The 18,043-nt window shown below is 34.7% G+C and overlaps 1 protein-coding gene across 1 annotated transcript in view; it reads left to right on the top strand.

Moving 5' to 3' along the window:
* LOC149806599 (receptor-type tyrosine-protein phosphatase epsilon-like) overlaps window positions 1-18,043 on the top strand; it is a 124,069-nt gene that overhangs the window by 17,320 nt on the left and 88,706 nt on the right. The window contains exon 2 of the mRNA XM_089955358.1: window positions 16,326-16,463. Within this exon, the coding sequence (XP_089811484.1) occupies window positions 16,326-16,463 (138 nt within the window). The remainder of the gene's footprint in view (window positions 1-16,325; window positions 16,464-18,043) is intronic.

Below are 18,043 nucleotides of genomic sequence, written 5' to 3' on the forward strand. Positions count from 1 at the left end.
TTCACCTTCTGGCCATAGAACATGATTACTTTTACTATATGTTCTCTGCATTTGTTTCTCAGTACTGACCTTTCCACTGTGTGACAATCAATACCAATCATATGTTAATCTAAAATACTTCAAAGATGACTTCATGGTGAAGTTCTTGTCAATGGTTGATCTGCTTTTTTTTGAGATGCTGGACTGTCAACAGAGCAGCATGTACACAGAACACAGATTTCACTTCTGGATCATCACCAAGGCCTTATTACTCACCTTCGCCGAAATACACACAGAGACAACAACACCCTGAGCTCATATTCTCAAGAATAAACAATTACCTTTAAATCCCTACCAAAAATGCATAAATAAAACTCTTCTATCATCACCAAAATGAGAGATGAAAAAATGTTCTAAAAATAGACTAGAACTACATTGAACTGGAAGTACTAATTGTGACCCGATTCCTGACTTCTTCTGTTAGGAAAGCGAAGATGACTCCGCCCTGTGATTATTTAAGAGGTACGTTGACTGACTACACCTTTTTTAAAATGCCCCTCGCCTTAGCCCGGTTAGTTCTAGTGTTGCAGTGAAATGTATTCATCAAGACATCAGTAGCTAGGCCTAGTTTTGATATCAGTTACGTTGATAAACAAACTATTGCCCATTCACGAGCATATGTTTTGATAGCTGATTGACCATTAACCCTTTTCCGAGTAAGGTAGCAACTATCAATTTCCTGCATGATATCCTTTGATGATAAAAACATACAAACTTGAGTTTTAAGATTGATGTTGTTGTTGTTGTTGTTGTAGGGTTTAACGCCATTTTTCAGCACACGATAGGCTATACATGGCAGCCAGTATTAATGGTGGAGGAAGAACCCGGGAAAACCACAGAAAGAACCACCGACCCTCGAGAAGCTACTGGCAAGCTTTCTCACATACCCACATTGGCCGAATCCGAGACTCAAACCTACGCAGACAGAGGTGAGATGGCAGTGATCCGTAACGGAGAGCGCTTTAGACCACTGGGCCACTCGGGGCCCCTGAGTTTTAAGATTGAAATCGGTGATCTGGATATATATTAACTGCCTCTTGTACACTATTTCGGCATAAAATTAGTTTGAAACTAAAAGTGAACCAGTAGGCCTAATGGGAAATAATGGCAGACTTTGCTAAGTCAGGGATGTGCCAGTTTATTAGGTTGTCTATTTTTGTAAATCATTGGGCAGATATATTCAGAAAAATATACAAATCATTGAAAGCAAAGCCTAGGTATTATTTTATTAAGAATATAACTTTAAATTGCAATTTATGTAGGTCAGAAACATATGGGACAATGGTATGTTGTGGAATTCGAGAGATGCTCCCTAAGGTCTAAGCTGTTTTCTGACTTAACACATATTTGCGAAAATATGGGGGGAAAACAGCAAATCAGATACTATTTAACCATTGCCTAAAATTACTACAAGTGCATAGATAAACCATAAATTTGCATTCCTGTCTGTTGTAATGAAGCTATATTAAAGTGAGTGATTACATTACAAAATCCTCTCCATCTTAAAATAGATGCACTCACGTCTATGTTGATTCTGTAGGAAAGAAGGGACTGTAACTTTTGATGGTGGGACTCCTATTTTTACCAAAATGGGAGTCCTGGACTCCTAGTTTTAAAATCCTAGCAAGACCACTGAACAAGTCTGTGTAACATATCTCTGCCAATATGAGGGCTATTTTTCAGTTGGTCTTAATTTCACAAACAAAAATGTCACATTGCAGGTCATGTCATGTGCAAACCATTAAAAAAAATTCTTTGCCATTAAAATGAAATCCCATTTCTCTTGTATGACTTGAAATTGTATTGAAAATATTTACTTATATTGACATTTGGCATTTGTACTTACATTCAGATCAAAATATACTTGAAAATTCCTTGATTTTTGAGGACGCATAATTTAGTACAGATACACTTGTTTAGTAGAATTTTTGCCAGACAACTTTATCTCTTTTGAAAGAACTTTTAATTACATAAATTATTCAATTTCATCAGTTGAAATTGGTGGGTTTGTCCATTGGACCATGAAATAATGAATATTGCAGTTGATATGAATTATTTAGCTGTTGGCTAATGGGTTTGTACCTGTAACAGTTGCTTTTAATTTTCATTAATGAGAACTCTCTTACATGAAGTTTTTTCTCCAATGTTCGAAGCATTATTTGCAGCTGGAATAAGGAATTTATTTAGCGAAGCCAGGGTATCATCGCATTTACTTTAATCAGTTATAGCTTGTATTGCAAATGATTGGATGTCATTTAGATGACAAACAGCCTGTACCATGAGACGCTGAGAAACATACATGCAGTAGGAATAAACTGAAACTTTTGATATCTTCTCTGTCACTTTATGGTTTTTCAGAAGTACTAATACAGTGGTTCATTCTTTTGAAAATTCTTTTATTTTGAAACATTAAATTAAAATGTATTGGAATGAAGAATTTGTTTAAAAACATTTCCATACACCTCTTTGTGGCACATCCATTATTAGTTTCTGATCTGTTCTTTTATTAGCCTGTTCATATTATACATACAATGGTGAACATTGACATTGTTATAGGAAATGTGGAAATCTGACCTGGCTCATTATTTTTTGAAAGAACTTAGCCAGTGGGGACAAGCTTTTCAGAGGAAATGTGGAAATCTGACCAGACTCATTAATTTTTTAAAGAATGTGTCAAATGGGAACAAAATTTTTGAGTAAACTGCTAACATTTGGAACTGATAAGAATTTTGCTTTGTTTAAGATATTTTACCTTTTTTTTTGGCATCTTCACATTGGGATTTAATCTTTTTTTGTTAACTCTTGAGATTGGAGGTAGAATGCTTGGTTCTGACTACTGTTAATTCTTGAGATTGGAGGTAGAATGATTGGTTCTGGCAACGATTAACTCTTGAGATTGGAGGTAGACAATGATTGGTTCTGACAACTGTTAACTCTTGAGATCGGAGGTAGAATGATTGGTTCTAATTACAGTTAACTTTTGAGATTGGAGGTAGAATGATTGGTTCTAACTACTGTTAACTTCTGAGATTGGAGGTAGACTGATTGGTTCTTACTACTGTTAATTCTTAAGATGAGGTAGAATGATTGGTTCTGACCACTATTAACTCTTGAGATTGGAGGTAGACAACGATTGGTTCTGACCACTATTAATGCTTGAAATTGGAGGTAGACAATGATTGGTTCTTACTGCAGTTAACTCTTGAGATTGGAGATATAATGGTTGGTTCTAATACAGTTAACTTTTGAGATTGGAGGTAGAATGATTGGTTCTGACTACTGTGAATTCTTAAGATTGGAGGTAGAATGATTGGTTCTGAATTATATTACCTCTTTTGATTGGAGGTAGAAAATAATTGGTTCTGACTACTATTGGTGGCGCTGTACAGTTTCGTAATTTGCATGGGGTTAGGATTTTAACGAAAAAGAATTTTCCTGGCTTTCCTTACTGGTTATACTGGCTATTTAAAAAAGACCTTGTATATCTTAGGTATAATTCAAAGAACCTTTAATTCCCTTTATTTTGGTGTATGATTGATGGGTGTACTTTGGGTTATAGAGTATACAGCTTGGCCTTACTTCAGATGTGCACCTTTCAAAAAAGTGCTAGCTCAACTTGGTCATTTTCACTTCCTGAAATTCAGAGGTTTATTGTATAAAAAAGAGCTGATAACTTTTTTTACATTTTATATATTTGGTAATTCATTCACTGCACTTTCAGAAGCTGGTATTGTCTAGTCTGGCAAAATTCATTTTCCCTATTTTAATAGCTGCTATGTATAGTGTACTTGAGACTAATTCAGGCTGATTTTATTAACACAATGGAGCAGTCATTTTAGTTAGCAGTGTGCTTAAATCATGTAAAATTTCCAAAAGTACAATATCCAAAGAAATATCATTCACATTACATTAATGTAGCATAGAGGTATGCCAACATTCTCACCATTGTGCATGTTTTATATGCGAACTACTTCACCTTACATGGTCACTCTCTCAAAAGTACATATTAACTGGTGAGCACCCCCATTAGTGTTTGAGACTGGAGGTAGAATGATAGGTTCTGACTCCTGTTAGCTCTTGAGATTGGAGGTAGAATGACTGGTTATGACCACTATTAACTCTTGAGATTGGAGGTAGACAATGATTGGTTCTGTTGTATGTTGTCTAAAGGACACACGGTACTAATTATACAGAAGAACTGTGAACCAGTCTAGAAATGGGTGAAGACATAATAGAGTATTTACAGGTTTGGTGGTCCATAATTGGTTAATAATGAAAATTAAAATTTTGGGAAAAATATCTTTTGAGAGCTTATCCTATATGTAATGTAAAAAAAATATTGACAAATTTCTACTGATGCAACTTTAGCATTTTTACAGGCTTGACTCAGGAGTACTCAATACTGAAAGTGGCACCTGATTCATTTGGTGCAGAATCAATAACACGTGTTTCATGCACATGTATGTAAACAAATTGCCGCGGGTCATATGGTGTTCTCCACACATAAGCTTGCACCAAGGTTAGATGTGCACGAAAAATTATAGGTGTTATTATCAGCACCCATAAATTTTAAGTTATTGAATTTTGAATATGATAGTGTTTCCATATGTTTACCATTGGAGTGGAATTAGTACCGTGAGTCCTATAGCACCTAATGAAGGCAGGAGTTGATGTGGCTTAGTGGTTAGGTTGGCAACCCAAATGGCATATGTATTGGACCTGAGGACAGTTAGCTATAATGGTGTGTACTTGACAAGGAACTTTACTCCAGTTGCCTTGGCACTAAATAACTGATTATGTATGTTGATCTGTCTTAAAACATCAGACCAAAAGCATTCGAACATTTCTCTTGAGATTGGAGTAGAGCAAACAACATACACTGTACACTTGATCTGCAAACACATTATGTGACAGTAGATCAGGATCTATGATGATTAGAGTTAGACTGACATGTATGCAGGTTTCTAGGGCAATTAAACCTAGGTTTTTAATTTTATTTTAGGAGTGTCTGCTAATTGGAATATTCTTGTATCTTTCGACTTGAAATAATGTTGATTCATTGATCTTTATGGATGTCAATTTTCATGATTTAGGAAGCTTTTAATTTGTTGATGCAGGAAAAGAGTCCTGCACCAGAAATCATAGTTGGCTATTTATGGTAACATGGTAGGTCTTATCAACTGTTAAAGGCACATCTGTTTTGCATCATGAGTAGTGTTGCACCTGTAATCCTAATTGATTTCCTTTGGAGTGCATTTCATACTCCATGGGGCCTATATCATAGTTTTCTCCAGCTGTGTTTAATGTCTGTAACCTGTACAGCCTACTGATTTTTAAAAGTATAAAGCGCCAGGAAATTGGGCAATTTAGATGGTTATAATATCTTATTACTTGGAAGTCCATATCACATTACTTAATTATCCATTTATTTGAGATCTGTGAGAACAACCGATTCTTAAGTAGCCACTGCAAGGTACCATTTCCTTTACTTGTGTTCTTGCTGAACTACAGACTGAAACAAATTCTATAAGTACAGATCATTATATCATCAATCAATATTTATATCAGAAATGCAAAAAGTGGAGGCCATTGGTCCCTACCAGGTCAACATGTTGGGTCACAAAGAATTTTACCTGCTTGTTGTTCATTCAAAAAATTCAAACATATATCATTATTATAGGCACTTGCATCAATGATTTGTTGATTTATGCAGTAAATATTCACTCCCACAGCATTATATACTGGACTCTGACATTGTAGAGTCGAACTACAGCATGCTTTGACTTGAATATTGTAATTAGACTAAAGCATGTTTTGACTCTGATAATGTACACAGACTACAGTATGCTTTGACTCAGATATTTTAGTCAGACTACATCATGCTTTGATTTGGATATTGTAGTCAGACTATATCATGCTTTGACTTGGATATTGTAGTCAGACTACATCATGCTTTGACTTGGATATTATAGTCAAGACTGCAGCATGCTTTGACTTGGATATTGTAGTCAGACTACAGCATGCTTTGACTTGGATATTAGTCATACTGCATCATGCTTTGACTTGGATATTGTAGTCAGACTGCATCATGCTTTGACTTGGATATTGTAGTCAGACTATATCATGCTTTGACTTGGATATTGTAGTCAGACTGCATCATGCTTTGACTTGGATATTGTAGTCAGACTATATCATGCTTTGACTTGGATATTGTAGTCAGACTGCATCATGCTTTGACTCGGATATTGTAGTCAGACTACATCATGCTTTGACTTGGATATTATAGTCAAGACTACAGCATGCTTTGACTTGGATATTGTAGTCAGACTACAGCATGCTTTGACTTGGATATTAGTCATACTACATCATGCTTTGACTTGGATATTGTAGTCAGACTGCATCATGCTTTGACTTGGATATTGTAGTCAGACTATATCATGCTTTGACTTGGATATTGTAGTCAGACTGCATCATGCTTTGACTTGGATATTGTAGTCAGACTATATCGTGCTTTGACTTGGATATTGTTGAGTCAGACTAAAGCAGGGGTCTCAAACTCAAACCACCCTGAGGAACACACGAGGGCATTTTCAATGGCTCAAGAGCTGCACCACCTTTGTTATTTCTCATGTGACGACAATCATGTTGTGGGCCACAGGATATGGCTTGGTGGGCCACATGTATCCCGCAGGTCATGTGTTTGAGACCCATGGACTACAGCGTGCTTTGACTCGGATATTGTATTCAGGTTACAGCATGCTTCAACTGATACTGTGAAAAGTCAGACTACAGCACAGTTTTGTACAGTTTCTTTGTTGGTTAAAATAAAATGGTTACTTTTTAGGATATGGTTATTTTGGTGGACAAGAAAATGGTTGCACATGTTGCTATAGTCTGTTTAAGCTCTGTCTGATTTAAAGTATATAATGCTGGAACGGTGAACTTTTATTGTAGAAATTAAATAATCTAGAGGTTTGTGATGATTTTTCAGTCTTCTTTGTCGGGAGACTTCCATAATGGAATTTGTATTCCGCAACTGATACATGATACCTACATATACATAAATATGTGTGTACCCCCAACCCCCAGTGAAATTTCTCTTGAAAATGTATATTATGCACACATATATCTCTATCCTGACATATCATTGGCTGCAAAAAACACTCAGACATCATGATTTTCCTGAAACCAACTACCATGCAAAAAATACCCCTTGGTCTTGCATATTTTATTCAGTGCAACCTTTGTTTGAAGAAAGTTTGCTCTAAAAGTGAACAGCTCACTGCATTGCAAAGAGCCAACTTTGCTGGTATTGTATTTATTCAGTTATAAGTCAGATCCAAGTGCAAACTGCAGAGACCCATATCTGCCGTCATGTGATATGCTGGCAGATCTTGATCTATGGAGTTTGTTTGGACTAATTGTTAGAATAATCAGTATTGACCAAATCAGCTGGAGTGTTATGCTGTGGAAAATGAGGCTAGTGTAGTTTGCAGTTCAACACAAGGATTTTAACCAGAAGACTCATAATGATGTCTAGTTTGTGTGTGTGTGTGTGTGTGTGTGTGTGATTTGGAGTTTTAATGTAGCTTTAACAATTTTTCAGTCATATCGCTACGATGTCTGCACTGTGACAGCTTATAGTGATGTCTAGCACTGGGGCATCATGCCGCAGACATGTAGCATGATGTCCCACCCAGTCACATTATCCTGACACCAGGCTGATCAGTCCTAACACTAACCTCTTAATGCTGAGTGCCAAGTGAGGCAGCTGTTAGTACCATTTTTGTAAGTCTTTGGTATGACTCAGCAGAGGATCAAACCCATGACCTCCCGCATCCGAGGTGGCTGCTCTAACCACTAAGCCACTGGAGCGGTAATGTCTAATTTGTCCTGATGGGTTAACTTGCTCAGTTATATGTAAAAGTCAGTTTTGGGAATTATTTTTTTTAAACTCCGGGGGAAAAAGTCCTAGGGTCAGCGATGAAAAACGGACAGTCAGATGACCTGAAACATATTTTTTGGGCCTAAAAGACATTTGTAATGTTTTATTGGTCTTAAACTTCAAATAGTGCTATAATGTTAATCTGACATGAAAAGCTTGATTTTTCTTTTTCTCTTCAAGGGAAAATCATTCTGACTTGGAAGTTTTCATTAGAAGAGTTTTTATGGTGTCTGTTTAGTCCTCAATGAAAATGACTAACCTTCAGTATGGCCAACTTGTTTGCTATGTTGAAAATATCATCTCAACTCCCAAACGGATGGCTGTATCAATATGGGGTTTTCACCAGTAGACGTCTTATGATACCAAGTTGGTCCGAGATAAAAATGGTGTAGCTGGCAACAATGAGAGGTGTTGTGAAAAACTTGATCTTGACTTGGATGATCATTATAATGAAGGGCTTTAACTAAAAGACTCCTAATGATGAATACTTTGTTCTAAATGTAAATGGTGCCAATCTGACACCCAATATGACTATCACAGCAGCTAATTTGAAAATCTTGTTATTGTTGATAAATGTCAGAGATGGTTTCAGCACACAAAAATAAAAAGGAAGAAATGGTTGTATCTTGAATTTAGGTAAATTCTTTTCACCCAGTTGAGTACCAGTTCCATCAAGGAACTCTTGTTTTTATGTTTAGTTTCTGTTTAAATAAAAATGTTGCCAATTTGACATTCAATTTGAAAATCCTATTGCAGAAGAATACCAGAGATGGTTTTAACACTGAACCAATAGAAAGATGAAATGATATAATCTTGAATAAGTGGAATTTTTTTAGGCCAGCAGATTTGTCAGTTCCTTCAATTGCCTTGAATTTAACAAACAAAATTTGTTGTAGCCAGAAGGAATAGTAGACTGAGTAATTTACTTGTCATGATGAATCTTCATTTTCCTTCACACAAACAGTTTTAGACACGTCTAGATTTACAACATTTTTTATTTCTTAAATATCCCCATCATTCATAATCCACAATCGTACTTTAATAAACCACTAAGTTTACTGAAAATTGTTAAATAGATGTTTACAAGAAAAAAAACGTGATTCTGCAGAAATTAACTGTATAAAAAAGGTGATAGAGTAATCATAATGTTAGAGCCTTATCATGTGTACAAAAACAAATAAAACAAACCACATTCAATCTGGTTCATTGTACACTGCAACTCCAGAGAGAGACAATTACCCATCTTGTTACAGTGAAAGCAGGGTGAGAAGATCTCATATTATCAGGTATCTTCATTTTGTAGGTTTGGCAACAGATATACAAACAGTGTGATTCTTTGAATGCCATATGCAGTGTGAACCTTTTAATGCCTTATATCTTCCTTTATGTGTGGTTACTCATTATAAGGATTCTGATGACCATGGCACTACAGTGGCAGAGTTTAAGGATAAGTCTGGTTTGACAGCAGAACTTTACTTTATTAATCCTATAAACTGGTAAATATTTTTGAGCCTCATTTTGAAAGATGACATTTCGAATCCTAATTGTTATATCCACTGTATCCAATAGGGGTGCAAGACTGAGAGTAAAAAAATCTCCTTGGTGCCAGAACTGGGGATCTGAGTAAAAAACAAACTTTGCTATCAAAACTATGGGTCAAATTAAAAATTTGGTGGTCTCTGAAGCGCAAATGAGGGTAAAGGGAAACACCGTTATCCTAAATGGAAAGCAATTGAATCTCAAGGATGTACACAGTTAGCTCCAAGAGAACTTACACATTGATCAGATTTTTCAAAAATAACTACTGTACGAGAGTGTGGAACAAAGCTATTAATAACTTAAACATTACAAGCCATCGGACTGTATAAATTATGAAAATTACTAGCAGAATGAGCTAATTAAGAGCCCTTCGTCTATATACTTTTGTTTTAGACTTTTTGCCCCTTTTGGCTTGTAGTGTAATGCAGCCAATAATTAGTCTTGCAGATTTGATGGATTGTTTTAAAAGTTGGTAAACTATATGCTCATTTCCAGAAGATGGGCATATCAACAGATCACTTGATTAAATTTTTGTTATAGTTATTGGCCTTTTTGTTTTGTATAATAGAAGTTTTATGAAGTGTATGACAGAATCTCCGTAGTGCAGCTTGTACTGCAGTTTTTAGTGGATTGTCACTGCTTGGTAAATATTTTTGGCTTCATTTGATTATGCATATGACCTTGCTCTCACTATAACACAATCTTATGAATGCAACGACTCCTGCAAGTTTCACAACCTTGCTGTGAATCTTGGGAAATGTTTTGATCATCATCTAAAGACAAACATATCAACAAGTCACTTGCAAATTTTGTCAGAGTTATTGCCCTTTTTAACTAGGAGCCTATTGTATGACAGAGTTTTGTGAAAACAACTAGTATCACATGAAACTTGGTACACGTTATGGTCATCATTTGAAGATGTGTGTATCACTGCTGTCATGGTTTTTGTTAGAGTTATTGCCCTTCATGTGCTTTATGCAGTGTCCAACAAAATCATTGTGAAACTTGATGCAGAATATGATTATTTTGATGATTAAAGATGCACATATTAACAAATCTTTGTGCTTTTTTATTTGTTAGAGTTATTGTCCTTTTTGACTTGCATCTAGATGCATTATATGACAGAATTTTGTGAATGCAGCTAAAGTTGCATAGTTTTTATCGACCTGGCAGTAAGACCAAGTGAGAACATGGTATGGCCTTGCCTCAATCATGCATTGACCATCAGCCGTCTTTTAACAATTGCTTGGTATGACTCATTAGGCCTCGTTTCTAATTGATTTGAATCAGATCTGCCTTTGTCAGTAAGATCTCACTCACATGAGTTCAGTAAGGAGTGAAATTCATACATACTGAGGTGATCATACATCAGATTGGTTAAGCTTGTTACCACTTTGGAGACCGTTATTTTGATCTGATTTTGATCAGACTTAAAGTATATGCTTATATGATCAAAAACTTGGTCGCGTCCATTTGTAAGGGAGATCCATATATACATGTATTAATGAAGTGATCTTTCATCTGATTGGTCAACATTGCCGCCACTCTGGGTGTTACACGGGGGGAATGATTGTCCCTCCATATTTGGTTTTCGTTATCTAGGGGTTGACTGCCATCGATGTTATTGCCTGGTTCGAGTAAATGGAAATATAAGTGGTGAAACTAATAGGTGGAATAGATAGAGATCTGAGCAGGTATATAGAACAAACCAACACGAGCCCCCATACATGTAAACAAACAATTTAATCAATTACATACAAACACTGTGAAAATTCGTTACATCAGGAATGTACTCTGCTTTTAGAAATTTAACTTTCACCGAAAATACAAAGAAAATGCAAATAGATCTAAATAAGATAGCCAATCTGTTACTGATAGATTTAGTTCATCATAGGATCGAGTGAACAATCGAAGTCAACGTCTTGTACGATTTCATAACCTGCTCGTCCTCAGTCTGTTTTTGCTTCCTCTGTCGCTGTTCAGACCCTTGGATCTCAGGATGATACTTTCTACCATCCGTCTCAGGACACTCTCAGAATAAGTCTTCAGAAATTAATACGTCGCAGGATTGCGTCACAGGATTATACGTCTCACTGCACTCTTCTCTGTGCTTCTCCGTATAGGTCTCAGAATAACACCACCTCATTCATCCCATACGTCTCTGGAGCTATTTTCTCCCTGTTAAATAAATATAAATAGAGACAACCTAAATTTCCCGTTATTTATGAAACAGTTAATTCTTCATTATTCTCCCTCGTTATCAGATTTCACTATCAGTGCTAAACAGACGCTAAGGCTTTCAATCGACTCCACATGTCCTATAATGACCCTAGTGAGTCAAATGGCTAATTCATTACGCCTTGACCTTACACATTAACACATATGCGAGGCCTCGGGTTCTGAGCCAGCCTCAATTTACACAGCGAATAAATAGGATACATCACATCAATCAATTACTAGATCATTTCTGTCAATACACACTTATTCTTAATCATACGTGAAATCTTCTAAATTCGGCGAATTCACACGGATTCTTGTAATCATATTAACTAATATAATGCATTAAATTCTTAGAACATAATCCTTATGCAAACAAGACGACAAATTCAAACAATTCGTCAGACTTATCTAAAGAAGATTAATGTACAACTTCCTATGCATAAACTCAACACAGTTATACTTCATAAAGCAAATTATTACACGAATGTAGAAAAAAGATTCATGCAGATACAAATAAATAACTTCAGCAAAGCATTATATATGGCATCAACAAATTACATGGAATTGTCACACTACCTTTGCTTTCAACGTTCCTCCCTCTAATCGGTAAATTAGTTCGTCGGTTCCTTTCGACAATAGTCCCCTTTTTGGACAACAGTTCCTTTTAACGAGAATTTCTTGCAAATTCCCGGAGTCGTAACCTTTGGGGTTTCCACTTGTAGGAAAAGCTTAGACTGATTAAAATTTGATGCGGGCGATATTAAAACCTATGAAATTTTGTGTTGGAACATGCCCTCTCATTTAACGTATCAATCAGAATCAAATATCTCTGCCGCCTTTTTCCAGAGGTGCCAAAGTCAAGGTCAACTTGACCCTGGTAGTTTCAGTAACAGAGTTTCTGCGTTCTCTTAATTGTGACAACTTTACCATGAAAATGAAGTTTTCCTTGTCCTAAATTGTCTGCCTGGCTGCTGTATAAACAAATGTTAAATTAGGAACGAAATTCTTCCTCTAAAGGACATTACCGTACACGGTAGTATGGCGATATGGTACGCGCCTGTCTCAATAAATCTAATTAATGGTTGTCTGGTCTCAACTAATGTATTCTTGTTAGATCGACATAAAATTTGCCACTTCACACTGGGATTCATACAATTTATAATCATGTTTAGATCAAAATTGGAATATATTGTTAAGATATCAGATGATTTTGATAAAAAGTGAGATCCACTCCTACTGATGTGATCTTTCATCTGATTGGTTAACCTTGCTGCCACTCTGGGATTCATATAATTTATAATCATGTTTAGATCAAAATTGGAATATATTGTTAAGATATCAGATGATTTTGATAAAAAGTGAGATCCACTCCTACTGATGTGATCTTTCATCTGATCAGCAGAACTTATTACTACTCTAGAGACCATATTTCTAGTATGATTTTGATAAAACTTGTAATATCTACTTGTATCATCACGATCTTGAATGATTTTGACAATGAATGACATACATGAATATTAATGAGGCAGTCTTACATTGGATTGGCCGAGCTTGTTACCACTCTGGAAACCATATTTCCGATCCGATTTGTATCAGATTGAGATCCACGCATATTAATGATGCAATATTGAGTCTGATTGGCTGTGCTTGCTACCATTATAGAGACTCTAGTTCAGATCCAGTTATCATCAGACTTGGTGCTTAGACTTGAATCATTAAGTTCTTGAGTTAGTACAGTTATCAGCAGAATCCATGCATATTATTGAGGTGATTTTGCTTTTGATTGGTTGGGCTTGTCAATATTTTGGTGACTATATTAGTGTCAGACGTGTTAAATAGCCTTATAAAATCAAGAAGTATAAGGTGTTTATTATGACATAAATCTTTGTGTATTAATGAGTTGATATTACACACAATTCACCTAGCTTCTTTCCATTTTAGAGTTTATTTCTGACCCTATTTTAATCACACCTGGCAAATATTGTCGATTTGTTAGGTGGTTTTCTTTTTAAGTGTAAGACCTATAGGTATTTACGAGGTGCTTTTGCTTCCAGTTGGCAGAGGGTTTTTAACCAATCTAGAGACTGTTGTTTCTTTTGATTCTATTTTGTAATTGGGTCAAATTCGTCACGATTTTTTGGTATGATTATATTAATTAAATATATGATTATGAGTGAAATTCATGAATATTGATGTTGTGACTTTGCATTTGATTGGCTGGGCTTATCAACTATTTAGCATCTCTATTTCACATTATATTTTGTTTAAACTTTATAATCAATATCATATTATCAAGATATTGGAGGAGTTTGATTATGAGTAAGATGTACTTATATTAATGAGTTAATCTTGTATCTGATTGATCAACCTTAATAGCTCCCTGTAGAGAGAGATGCAGTGGCTCTGTGGTTAACATGTCAAACCAGAAGGGTGCAGGTTCAAATCCTACCATGGTGTGTCCTTGTGCAAGGCACATGACTCCAAATGTCTTGGCAGAATATAACCGACTTGTGTTAATGTGCTGTAAAGTACCAAACCAAATCACCCTGGAGACCAAATTCAAAGTGCATTTTGATCGACTGTTAGCTTATGTTATTATTGCCATAGACACATTCAGTAATAAATGTGATATATATATATATATATATATATATATATATATATATATATATATATATATATATATATGGTAATGAGGTCCTTGCATCTGATTGACACTGCTTGTTACCTCACTAGCTCTTGAGACTTTTTCTCATCCAGTTTCTGTAAAACTTGGTAAATGGTTTTATATCATCAATATCTTGGATGACTTTGATTATGAGCAAGAGACTAAGCATGCACTTCTTTTAATTTATATGAAATATGCAGTCTGAAATAAAGAATTCTTATTCCTATTGTAGATGTGTGGACTATACAGTCTGAAATAAAGAATTCTTATTCTTGATGTATGGACTTTGCAGTTTGAAATGAAGAATTTTCATTCTATTTTTATTCTTAATGTAGGGACTATACAGTCTGAAATAAAGAATTCTTATTCTTATTCTAGATGCATGGACTATACAGTCTGAAATAAAGAATTCTTATTTGTATTCTAGATGTGTGGAATATACAGTCTGAAATAAAGAATTCTTATTCTTATTCTAGATGTATGGACTATACAGTCTGAAATAAAGAGTTCTTATTCTTATTCTAAATGTATTGACTATACAGTCTGAAATAAAGAATTCTTATTCTTATTCTAGATGCATGGACTATACAGTCTGAAATAAAGAGTTCTTATTCTTATTCTAGATGTGTGGAATATACAGTCTGAAATAAAGAATTCTTATTCTTATTCTAAATGTATTGACTATACAGTCTGAAATAAAGAATTCTTATTCTTATTCTAGATGCATGGACTATATGGTCTGAAATAAAGAATTCTTATTCTTATTCTAGATGTATGGACTATACAGTCTGAAATAAAGAATTCTTATTCTTATTCTAGATATATGGACTATACAGTCTGAAATAAAGAAGTGTTATTCTTATTCTAGATGTGTGGACTATACAGTCTGAAATAAAGAGTTCTTATTCTAGATGTATGGACTATACAGTCTGAAATAAAGAGTTCTTATTCTTATTCTAAATGTATATTGACTATACAGTCTGAAATAAAGAATTCTTATTCTTATTCTAGATGTATGGACTATACAGTCTGAAATAAAGAGTTCTTATTCTTATTCTAAATGTATTGACTATACAGTCTGAAATAAAGAATTCTTATTCTTATTCTAGATATATGGACTATACAGTCTGAAATAAAGAAGTGTTATTCTTATTCTAGATGTGTGGACTATACAGTCTGAAATAAAGAGTTCTTATTCTAGATGTATGGACTATACAGTCTGAAATAAAGAATTCTTATTCTTATTCTAGATGTGTGGAATATACAGTCTGAAATAAAGTGTTCTTATTCTTATTCTAGATGTGTGGACTATACAGTCTGAAATAAAGAGTTCTTATTCTTATTCTTGATGTATGGACTATACAGTCTGAAATAAAGAGTTCTTATTCTTATTCTAAATGTATTGACTATACAGTCTGAAATAAAGAGATCTTATTTTTATTCTAGATGAATTCTTATATCTTTTCTAAAATTATTTATGCCTTATATCTTTAGAAAAATTCTTTATTATAAGTATAATTACCAAGATATAAATTTTGGGAGATAATTCAAGTTCACATTGGTTGTATTCTTACAGTACAATAAGCCTCTTTAGTGAAAGAGTCAGCCATTAAATTATATAAGCCAGGTAAATAATATGCCCACTCATGCCTCTTGATAGTCGATTGCTTTAAAACTTGTTACATTGATGTATTGTTTGTCACCAAACCAGTACTTTTACTCACACTAATTTCAGATGAGTTATCAACATTTTCTTTTTTGTTTTACACTCATTTCCATCATGGGTAAAAGTGGGAGTCAGGAGTATATTTATGAAAGAAAACTGCTTACTATTGGTCAGTTTTATTTACTGTATTATTTTATATAGAAAATCAGTTATGTGCATTTACATGACAGATTTTGTTGCTTTTACAGTTCAGGTTTGCCCACTTCTCCATTTTGGCTGGAAATGTAGGCTGTCCTGTAAGTGTAAGCCAGGGGATGTATGCGATTCATCTGGGAAGTGCAAATATGGATGTCCAGATGAAAGCTATGGCCCAGGGTGCCTTTTTGGTAAGTCTATCTCATTTTTCACATGACATCTTTGATTTGACATCTCATTGGGCTAGTATTTTTGATGAAAGACCTTTTCCATTATCACGCGTGGGCTGGAAATGAGACTATGAATTGTATGTGACATGTACACAATTAAGACTGTAAGATGTAACAGGATACATGTTTTTAAATGATTGAAAATAGTTTTAAAAACAATTGCTGGTGTATGCATGCATCTGTGAAAGCAATTATATACATACAGGCTCAGTATATGGTATTTAAAAGTCGTTTATTTTTCTGAGCTAAAAAACCAACTTGGAAAAAAGTTAAACACTAAGCATAATTTCTTGAGCCTTAGAAGCCATCCACATTATTCACTTTCTGTTTTGACTTTCATATATTACTTCCATTCAGAGATTTGTATTAGTCCAAGAATCATATGTTACCTTAATTATTTTCAAAAACTATGTTATTAGCTTACCTGGTCATAAGGTGAAGCAAATTTATGATATGATCCTTTGTTTCTTACGCATCAACTCTCGTCCGTCTGGTGTCTGTCAACAATTGCTATTTTAAGCTTCTTCTTAAAAGACAAATTTTAGCCAAGCTTGCCACATTGCTTAAAGACCATTCAGAGCTGCACAAATGACACTGATTTACTCCCAGATATGGCTGCTGTTATGAAAAATAGCAAATCTTTTAAATACTATTTTTTCAAAAGTTGCTGAGCAAGATTTTGATCAAATTTTACAGAGAGCACCTTGGCATGAAGACCTTTTAGGATAATACAAGTGATGTTGATCTGAAATCCAATATTGGCACCATTACCAGAAATAGAAAACCTATCCATCACCTGTCGATAATTGCTATTTTTTTCAAGTTTTTATCTATAAAAAAACTGACCAGTTTCAAACAACTTTGGCACAGAGCATACAGCATAAAGGCCTTCAAGTACAAATGATGCAGATTTGGCATCAAACATGGTCACCAGTGTTTGAAATAAATGACTTTCAAAGAATCATCTCTCAAATCCACTAAACTGTATCAGATTCGGCACAAAGCATCTTGGCTTGAATTCGTCTCAGATTTGTTCATTTTTACAGTATAAAAAATAGTTCCACTGTAATAGAAAGAGAAAGAAAAACCTCAATGTCTTCTCAAGGCTGCCAATGAGAGTTTGATGAGATTTGGCCGAAAGCATCCTGGCATGAAAACCTTCTGATATTTACAATTTATGCAGATCTGCCATTAAATATGATCACCATTACTTGAAAAAACTTTCAAGGACTTGTACAAAACTGCTAAATAGAATTTGGCAAAATTAACAGAAAGCATCATGTTTATTGAGATAGGATTGCTGTTCCTAAATGTATAAACAACTTTCAATAACTTTTTCTCAACCGCTGAACAGAATGTGGCCCAATTTGACATACATTACTGGCTTGAGTACCGTTCTGATTTATACAAAAGGTGACACTCCACCATCAAATATGAATGCCATTACTAATAATGGATAAACACAACTTTATCTATTAAAAAATACTGAAATGAATTTGACCAAAGCATCTTGGTATAGATGTCTTTCAGTATTGGATAAA

This window comes from Sinohyriopsis cumingii, chromosome 1 (genome assembly GCF_028554795.1).
Source record: "Sinohyriopsis cumingii isolate HCF-2022 chromosome 1, ASM2855479v2, whole genome shotgun sequence".
Classification (NCBI taxonomy): domain Eukaryota; kingdom Metazoa; phylum Mollusca; class Bivalvia; order Unionida; family Unionidae; genus Sinohyriopsis; species Sinohyriopsis cumingii.